This window comes from Amphibalanus amphitrite, unplaced genomic scaffold (assembly GCF_019059575.1).
Source record: "Amphibalanus amphitrite isolate SeventyFive unplaced genomic scaffold, NRLGWU_Aamphi_draft 000044F_arrow, whole genome shotgun sequence".
NCBI classification, from domain to species: Eukaryota; Metazoa; Arthropoda; class Thecostraca; order Balanomorpha; family Balanidae; genus Amphibalanus; species Amphibalanus amphitrite.
In genome coordinates, this window is record NW_024881540.1 from 576,546 (window position 1) to 586,582 (window position 10,037).

At 43.2% G+C, this 10,037-nt stretch overlaps 1 protein-coding gene across 3 annotated transcripts; it reads left to right on the forward strand.

The window, feature by feature from the left end:
* LOC122377415 (S-adenosylmethionine mitochondrial carrier protein-like) lies at nucleotides 1–9,998 on the forward strand. Of its 3 annotated transcripts, none has more exons than XM_043357418.1 (8): nucleotides 1–20; nucleotides 6,809–6,865; nucleotides 7,249–7,405; nucleotides 7,661–7,770; nucleotides 8,089–8,262; nucleotides 8,591–8,684; nucleotides 9,151–9,289; nucleotides 9,606–9,998. In XM_043357418.1, exons 2-8 carry the CDS (start codon nucleotides 6,818–6,820, stop codon nucleotides 9,700–9,702), a joined length of 819 nt encoding a protein of 272 aa, XP_043213353.1. In that variant the 5' UTR covers nucleotides 1–20; nucleotides 6,809–6,817; the 3' UTR covers nucleotides 9,703–9,998. The 3 variants fall into 3 exon arrangements, with proteins under 3 accessions (XP_043213353.1, XP_043213354.1, XP_043213352.1); XM_043357419.1 differs by having other exon boundaries at nucleotides 13–96; XM_043357417.1 differs by lacking the exon at nucleotides 1–20 and adding an exon at nucleotides 5,372–5,685.
* The last annotated feature ends 39 nt before the right edge of the window (nucleotides 9,999–10,037 follow it).

The window sequence follows — 10,037 nt, forward strand, 5'->3', positions numbered from 1 at the left end:
TTTTTTCATAATTCATATCGGTATTTGTTTTTTATTCATATATGTGGTTTATAACTCAATTATTGATAGTTGAGCGCCTGCCAGTCAACTTTGATTGTAATTTTACTGCTGTGTGCTCCGTTTTATCATTGCAGCTCAAAACCCTGGGTCCTGACAGCAGTGTTGGAAAAGTTGCCGTTTTCTGGTATCAGATGCGCCAGGAATTTTGTACTCCACTGGAAAATGACAATTTTTGTACTCCAATGACTACGCGTCCCACACAAATAAAAGGGTGTGAAATTTGACAATGAACTGTCCATACTCCCTTGTGTTACAGGTACCCAGTGGAAACACAGCTTCTGCAATAACTGCATCCCAGCCCAGGGGCCCAACCCAAGTCAGGGCAAAAACTACAAGTACAATGCACAGCAAAATGAGGATCGAAGAGCCAAATATCCTGCATAACATCCACCAGCCGTGATGAACAACTACCAGGACTGATACTTGTACTGGTACATTGCTGTGTTATGCTCAACAAATTATGTGCTTACGTGGTCCTGTAGACAACGTACATGAAATAAACATACATGTAAAATGTTGTATTTTGTGAGCTTAATAACTTAGAATGACTTGCATTTGTGCCAAGTCCAAATCCATGATGATAATGGGGTACAAAGTTATCAAAAACGCCATGGAGTACCTATTGGTCTGGACAGTATATAGGGCCTTGGTCTGGACTAAAAGCTGCATGTGTACCTATCGTAATAAGGATCGATCATAGGGATATCAAGGAAGCAGACACCTTGATTAACACATTAATTTTATCAAGCTAGACAAGTATCTGCCAGCTGCGAATGAGGTTAATAATTTAGCTGTAACCTTCATCATTGTCATGCAATTAAAATGAAACATGGGATATTACAAGTAAAACTCACAAGCCGGCCACAAAATGAATGAATATACGTCGCAAGGTATACGCTTACACATGCCGCTACCTGATGATGATGGTTTAGAGGATTTGCCTTTGCAACGGCTCCTCCTATTCTTTTAAACTGTACTTAAGCTATCGCGCTATGAGTTGGTATGGGGTGCATGATAGTATTGAGCTCTTTTTCTTTTTGCCTTCTATATCTTAACTTCCACATGCTGTATAGAATTTGTTTCTTATCTTCCATATGTTTCCTATTATCATCAAATAGAAATTTCATAATGACTTCTTCTTTATCTTCCCAGTATGGCTGTTGCAGTTCGGGACATTTCTCTCTAATCTCACTCAATATTGGACATTCCAACAAGAAGTGTTTTAGATCCTCATTTTGTTCATCACACAGAACACAGTTTGTTTTCTCTTTTGTAAACCTCTTCCTAGAGTTCAGAGGGAGAGTGTTCGTTCTTGCTTGAAAGAGGATTCTTGATTGTGGGGTGTTGTCATATACATCATCTTCTTTTACCTTCAGTTTCCATCTCTTGTATATCCTCAGACTTGTTTTGGTCTCTACTTCCTCTTTCCATCTTTTATCGTCCCACCTGATCATATTTTGGTTAAGTTCTTCTTTCTTCAAGTCTCTCATGTCTTTTTGGCTTAGGTTTAGCGTTTCTAGGTGCGCGTTGATCATTTTTGCCCATTTCGTACTCTTCTCTTCTAATTGAGTTTCTATTACTTCCTTCAATAGTTGGTTATTTCCTTGAAGAGTGCTTCTAACATACTGTAGATGCCCTTTCATAACTCTTGTTTTCATCGTCGAAGCTCCAATTTCGCCCCGGAGGGCACAGTTGGCGGTATATCTCGGTGCACCGAGTATCTGTCGATATACTCCGTTTTCTATCATTTCCAGTTTCTTTACCTCTTCTTCCGTTATGTAGAATATGTTGGCACCATACAAAATGGATGGTAGAGCAAGGCTCTTCCAGAATGTTTTTCCTATCATGAGCTTGTTGCAACTTCTCGCGATCACCCCATAAGTCATGTTTGCCATCCTTTGAGCTTTTTCTATCATCTGCTGTTTCTGCTCCTTGAACATGTTTCGCTGATTTCCAATCCTTATACCCAGATACTTCAACTTGTCTGTTGTCGGTATTCCTTCTACTTCAGCTGGTTGTTCCTTGCAATTGAATACCAATACAGCACTTTTATCCTTGTTAATATCCAGACCACACTTCTTACTCACTTCGGTTAGAACTTTGATCAGCAGTTGTGTTTCATGAAGTGAATGTGCTAATATTAGTCCATCGTCTGCAAAGAACAGTATTGGAATGTAGAATTTCCTGTTTCTGAACCCAAGCGTTGTCTCCTGTATTTCTTTGGTGATTATATACGTAACAATCTTGAACAATGCTGTAGAACCGGTACATCCTTGTCGAATTCCACTTGTCACGTCCATTTCCTCTGTTGTGCTCTCATTCAAGTTGATCAGTGTAGAGTCTCCTTGGTATATATCTGCTACGGCATCTATAACTTTTGGATGGATCTTATATGCCATCAAAGCTCTTATCATTTCACTTCTTTTCACGGAATCAAATGCTTTTCTATAATCGATTGATGTAACATACAGTGGGGTCTTCCTTTTATAGCTGTCTTCTACGCAATAGTTCAGGATGTAGAGGTTATCTTCAATCTTCCCCCCTTTCGTGAATCCAGCTTGGGTTTCAATTATAGCATCATTTTCTCTTATGTGTTCTTCAATCTCATTTTTCATTAGGGTCATGAAGATTTTATACCCTACATTTGTGAGCGCTATAGGTCTAAGGTCTTTTGCTGTTGGGCGTGGTACCTTCTTTATCATTCTTGTCTTTGATGTTTTCCATTCACTCATTTTCCTTCTTTCTTCCACTTCTCTTCTTATACAGCTCGTTAATATTTTCAATCCGTCCCTTGTCTTTAGGAGTGCTTTATACATCTCTGCTTTCAGTCCATCAGGACCTGCTGATGTCTTGCCTTTCATGTTTTTAACACATCTTTGAACCTTTTCTTCGCTTATGATTGGCTCAGTCATGGCCTTCAATTCACTTATAGCAGTTTGAGCCAACTCTTCATGATCTTTAAGTGGTCTTCTGGCATTGATAGTTTGCTCATCATGTTGCAAAGTTCTGATGTATTCACTTTTCTTTTCTTCATTCCATACCTGATTTATGTCATTTTCATGTTTTTGGTATACAGTCTTCCAATATCTTACCAGTTCTTCCTTCTCTTCCTTTTTCTCTAGTCTATGTCCATCTGTGCTGAATAGGTTGGTTTCCTCATTCTTTTTGCCATCCTTTCTCCTTAAGTTGTCAATGTTCATCCATAGCGCCTTGCTTCTGTTTGTGCTGCATTTTATTTCATTGGTTATCTTCTTTTCATGTATACTCATCTGCTCTTTGACCAGGCTTTGTACATGTCTTTTCTGCTTTAAATACAATAGTTCCATGGCCTTTACCTCTTCCTGAGTTGAGGCATTTCGTTTTTTCCTGTTTATTTCTTTCCTTTTCTTGATTTCTTTTCTTATTTCTTTTGTCATCCATGGAGGTTCTTTCACTTGCTCTTGTTTGTTCAGAACTCTCCTTATATATCTGGCTTTCAGCTTTTCTTCAGCTGTGTCTTTCATTGTTCTATTTAACACTTCCATCGTAACTTGTTCTTCATCATGTACCCTTTTACATACTTCTTCCGCAAACTCTTTTAGTGTCTCTTCATCAGTCTTATAATATTCAATGACATCTTCCTTCCCTTGGGTGAAGTTTAGATTTTTTCCATCTGGTATCTTCATGCTCACAGTAATCATGTTGTGGTCTGACAGATCGAACTTTTCTCTGTCTTCATCTATGATCATTTCCTCGAACCACTTGTAGCATCTACCATTTACTATAACAAAGTCAATCACACTTTGTTGATCTTTTCTCTGCCATGTGATTTGTCCCTTGCATCTTCCATCCATGTTGAGAAGAATCAATGCATATTCATTCAACCATTCAATAACTGTTTTTCCATTGTCATCTTCTCTTTGTTTCCCTAGGCCGGTGATATGTCCATTGAAATCACCTAAAATCGCTAGTGCTTCATGCTCTTCTTCAACGTTTTCAATTATTTTTTCCACTTCCTTTTTTATCCTTTCATTCCTTTTCTTATCTTCATGTTTGTTAACAACAGAGAAATAAACTATCACTATATGCAAAGTTTCTCTGGCTACCTTCACTTTTGCATACAAAATATCACGGTTTGCAGTTTGTACCTTTGTTACATTGAAAAGATCATTTGCTTTGTACATCAGGAGCAATCCTCCTCCTTTCTTGTCTTCCATCTCTCTCATACTCTCAACTTTATCTACACCTCTAGAAAATTGCACTTTTTCATATTTTTGTTGAGTTTCTGTAAGGCATATGAGATCACAATCTGTTTGGAGGAGCTGTTCTAGTTCTACAGCCTTTGGCTTAGTTAATCCTTGCACATTGACTAGATTTATGACAATTTTTTTCTTGCTTTTTTCTTCTTTCTTTCTTGATATGTTCTCATCTTTCCATTTCTTCTTGCTTAGTCTGTCTGGGTTTACTAGTTCCTTCTCTCCTGGTCTTTCTGTACCTCTCCCTCTTTCTTCTGTAGCTTCCCATTTTTTATGTACCATGTGTGGTCACCCGCAGCTTTTTTGAGCTTCAGTTCCTCCCTCAGTTTCATGTCCTGATCCCTTTCCATTTTTGTCATATCTCGTGATATGCCTACTCGCTTTTTCCATGGGTTTTCTTCACCCTTCAGATTTTTGGCACTTGCCAAAATGTGTTTCTTTTCACCTTCGGATGAGAGTTTCACGAGCAGGGGTCGCTTCCTTTCATTTTCTTTCCTTCCCATTCTGACCAGACTTTCGATCTTGACATCTGTCACTTTCAAGGATCCTTCGAACAGGTCCAAACACCTCACCATGTCATCAGATTGCCTCTCTTTCGGATCTTCTTTTCTTTTACCTACCACAGCACAAATCGCACAAATAAGTGCGCAATGATTGTCTTTTTGTTAGAGATGTTCAAGTTGTGCACAGCTTCTGTGGAGTCGCGATTCAGTTCTCCTAAGGATGGAATTTTAAATGGTTTTTGATCGGGAGACGACTTGGAATCTTTCGACACTTGCATCGTAACTTATGCTCAAATAATGATTGTTTGGGGTTTAAAAAAAGGAGAAAAATACAACCTTTCAAAAAATGACCAACTTTTCTCAAATGAAACGCCGTCACTGTTAATATTGGAAATATTCTGAACTGGAAACTCGATGATAAAACTTGAAGTGCAGACCCTGTACTCCTTTGCCAATTGTATGCTCCACACAGCTCCGTTTCTCATGGCCCGGCTATGACAGATACAAAATTGAGCCTGCTTTCTGATGGTAGGCAGTTTTTGGCCAGATGACCTATGGTTATTGTGAAATTGGTGTTCAAAGGCTGTACTCCGACCTCTGTCTCCGGATCCTGTCGCCGCAGCGTAGTCGCGACTCCGTGGTGTGTGCTGTGCCAACTCTACGGGCCGCTTTATTTCGCCGCGCCGATATTTGTGCCGCGGCGTTTTCCAAATTTTCGAAGCTGGCTGTATATTTTCGTTTGTTTTCCATTAGCCGGGTTCACAACGGCATAAACCTGACCGTGTTGCCTGTTTTCCATGCTATGAGTATAGTTGTAAAAACAACCTAACAGGTTTTGTCTTTTATAATTGTAATCAAGCATACGGGCAGTGGGCATTAGCCGTGCGGTAAGTGAACGTTCCACTTTGGTTTTGGTCTGGTTCCTTTCATGATAGTAAATAGGAGTATGATGATTAATTGATAATTTGACTCATGACTGTTACCTGGAGTGGAGTCAATATCACTATCATTAACCTCCCAATTGTCTTTGCTGATCTAGGTACTATCATTTCTCTGACCCTGAATATTCATTCTTATTTTAAATCATAGGCATGATCCAACAAAGTGAAGTCCTATACATAAGTTGAAGTCTAACAAATTCAGATAATCTTGCTTTCAGTTATAGCTTGCATTACATAATATTGCATGACTAAGTAGTGCTTCCTGGTGCATACGAGAGCACCAATTTTTGGATCGACTCGTCCCTACTTCTAGCTGCTAACCTAATCCTTGCTATGACCACTAACCACTCAATTACACAATCACATAATGCTTGCCACTCTCAACAAAAAAGTTCTAGTCGATCGTCTTGCTGCGTCACTCGATAAACATTGTTTTCCACACTGTATTGTTTATTCACATGCTTACAATTCTACATACATAAGTACAAAGAAAAACACTGCACAAAAAACACTATGCAGACGCAGTTGACCACCCCAACGCTGTACAGTTGTACTCCACTGGCCCAAAATTTTTGTACTCCACTACCAGAACAAAAAAGTGAAATTCCAACCCTGCCTGACAGTGACCGCTTGTAGGGGTTCAGTTTATGTTTTTATCAATTTTATTACTTTTTCAATGCCCTTATAATTTCAGTGTGACTGTGACCCATAGTTAGGCTATTTATAGTAAGCATTGAAAGCCTGTATTTAGAACCTTGGTATCTGCTGCATCATTTTCTCTTGCAGTTCGTGACTTTGATTCTGTGAAGTGTGTTGTTATGTAACAGTAAGTGCATGTTGTTGATGCCAAAACAAGTTCATCAATTGATTGAAGAAAAAGTGTAAACTGTTTTTGCAATTTACTCATAGGAGTGCATTTAAGTGATCATTTTGGTTCAACCTGCAATTACATGTTCCATTTAACCATTTGCACTATTTTTCTAAGAACTGAATGATCTAATATTATTTAATATTTGTATCACTGTCACAAACTGGTTGCTTGTTTAACAACATCATAATTTTTTCCCAGTTTTACATCATGTCTTCTAGTGACTCATCTACTCCATCACTTCTTCATTCATTCATTGTAAGTTGTCTCAGCAGTTAGATTGATACAATCTTGATAATAGGGCAAAAATGCACCTCTTCATCCTCTCTCTCTCTCTCTCTCTCTCTCTCTCTCTCTCTCTCTCTCTCTCTCTCTCTCTCTCTCTCTCTCTCTCTCTCTCTCTCTCTCTCTCTCTCTCTCTCTCTCTCTCTCCCTCCCTCTCTCTCTCTCTCTCTCTCTCTCTCTCTCTCTCTCTCTCTCTCTCTCTCTCTCTCTCTCTCTCTCTCTCTCTCTCTCTCTGCCTCCCTTCCATATTTCCTACCCTCTCTCTGTTTCTCATCAGAGGATGACTTTGTTGTGTTTGTGTGCAGGGTAGGGTGCACTGTTTGACCCCCAGGCCCGGTGTGTGCTATGGTTGACAGGCGGGCGGCGCGGCTGGCCTGACTGTGGATGTGTCGCTGTTCCCGCTGGACACACTGAAGACCCGGCTGCAGTCAGCAGAGGGTCTGATGCGCTCTGGTGGTCTGCGAGGCCTCTACTCAGGAGTGGGCGCTGCTGCCACCGGATCTGTACCGACCGGTGAGCACTGAGCAGCCAGCTTGGTTCTCCTTAGCCCCAGTGATCATATCGCAGTCCATAACAGGTTATGTTAGTAATCCGTGCATGGGTCAGACCGAAACTATAAAGACGTTCGAAAGACACTCCGCTGTAAGGCTTGAGTAAAACAGGAAGCGATTTCTGGTCGTTTACAGTAATCACCGACGACAAGCTGTGTCCTGTGACGATTATCACCGACTAATGTCTGCATGATACTGGTCTGTCTTTCCTCCGCAGCGGCGCTGTTCTTCATCACCTATGACGGGCTGGCGCGGCGTGCCTCGGAGCGGCTGTCACCGAGCTGGCTGCCGGCAGCACAGGGAGCCGCCGCCGCTGCCGGCGAAACGGTAACGTCCTCGCGCGCACAATCAACTCACACTACGTGCGCTCGTACAGTCGGGCTGGGGCCTGCGGTTAGAGTAGTGGGTTACATCGGTGGGTTTTCACTCGGTAATCGCTACCGGTTGTGCCGCTTAGCCGATCTGCTCCAGCTTAGCGCGCAATGAGTAGTAAAACGGCTAATTATGCTGTAGAAGACAAGGAACCTGGGAACTCAGTTATGCTGAGCTACCCAGTGTTGTATTTTTAGGTAGTCAATGCTCGATCCCTGACCTACCATGTACTAATACTAGCTGACCTCGGCTCTCCTATACCGTACCGCTCAGGTAGCCGCCGTTGTGCGCGTGCCCGTTGAGGTGGTGAAACAGCGGCGTCAGGCGCGTCCCGACATCTCCGCACGCCACATCATCTCCACCACGCTGGCCGAGGAAGGCTTCGCAGGGATGTACCGCGGCTTCCTCACCACCGTGCTGCGGGAGGTGCCCTTCGCAATATTGCAGGTAGGTATGGGTGTTTATTTGTGTAGTTTTGTTATTGGCCGGGCACCGGCCTCTACCAGTAAGTTCGTTATGATGACATCATTTCTATGGATGCGATGCAAATCGTTTCGAACGATGTGGAGGCTGCATTCCGTTCTTGTTCATTATGTCGCAGGACTCAAGGAGGTTGGGGGAGGTCTTGAAAAACATCCCTGAAGGCTGATCGATTGCTGTTCCTTTGAGTATGCCGACGGGTACAGTCTGGTACAGTAATGTGCTGTCAGTATCTGGCTGCCGCTGGCTGTTCGGTGTTATCGTCTGACTGATCTGTCCGTCGGACCTCCGGCAGCTGCCGCTGTGGGAGGCGCTGAAGGCGGCGTGGGGAAGGCAGCGCGGCCGGCCCGTGGAGCCCTGGCAGTCGGGACTCTGCGGCGGCGTGGCAGGTAGGACGACAGGTTACCCAGGGTCGCCAGGGAAGGTAATAGACCGGCGTTCGTCCCAGATGCAGCTGAATCGAGCAAAAACTATCACACGGAACGCACTGGGCAAACTTGCAGCTGAGTTCGACCAATGTGGAAATGGTTAGCGAATTCAGAGACACTTCCTCTCCTGTAATGGTCAATGCTCGATTTTTACCTTGGTTTGTGAACAATCGCCTTGGTTTTCATTGTTTTGTTGAACCTTTTTCCCTCACCTGTTAGAGGGTTCGAGTTCCAGAAGAGAGCCATGGCCTCAAACTACTTTGTGACGAATGGGTGTAAATGTAGAAAAATGAAATCGATCAGTTGAGTATACTGATTTGTGCTGCAAGTTTGCCACACACATATCAGCTTTAACTGGACTGGATCTGGACTCATGAATCGCTGTTGTGTTGTCGTCTGCGACTGAGCGTGTGCCGTGGTGCGTCAGGCGGCATATCGGCGGCCATCACCACTCCACTGGACGTGGCCAAGACGCGCATCATGCTGGCCGACCGGCACAGCCAGCTGGCGTCCGGGGGCCTGGTGGCCGCCCTGCGCATCATCCGACGCGAGAACGGCTTCGCTGGGTGAGTGAAACCAAGTCCCTGTGATTCAGAGCTATAATTGTAGGCCGGCAGGCTGTCTTAGCACCCACCGTTCACAGGTCGAAGCAAAAAAAGCCCCAAACACTCGCTGTCATCGAGTTTCAAGGGCGCCCGGAATTGGTACCGGTTGTCGACCTTGAACACGCGTGCGTTGTTCACTAAACCAACCCATTAGTCCAGTAAGTTGTAACTTAGAATCGGAACTTATTCCCACAATGCCCTCCACAATATTTACCAAATCAATGTCTCGTTCAACTATCCCCGCCATTGCTAACCGTTTTGTCTGGTTTGTCGACAGGCTGTTTGCTGGTGTGGTGCCTCGCGTCTTGTGGATCTCTACAGGTGGATCAGTGTTTTTCGGTTCGTACTCGCTTGTGATGCGCCTAATCAGCTGACCACTCGCAGCCTCGTTTTAGGCTAGTCGTGTTGGTCAGTCCACCGGTCGTTTTACCAGTGCAATGCAGCTGAGTCATTTGTGGACTTGTGTAGCTGCTCAGTGATCCAACAGATACTATGTTGGGTTTAGTGCTTTGTGATCATAGCCGTATCTGCGTGTTTTTGTCGCAGCGATATTATGTTCATTTGCCTGTCATCACAATGGTCAGCAGTGCGATACGCTTACGATGTTCTACAGTGTTGTGTCAGTCACGTGCAAAGCAGCGACCATAAGCAAATCAAATAAGAACTTTTTGCCCCTGGCATTTGATGCTACTATACGAGCCCACACTAC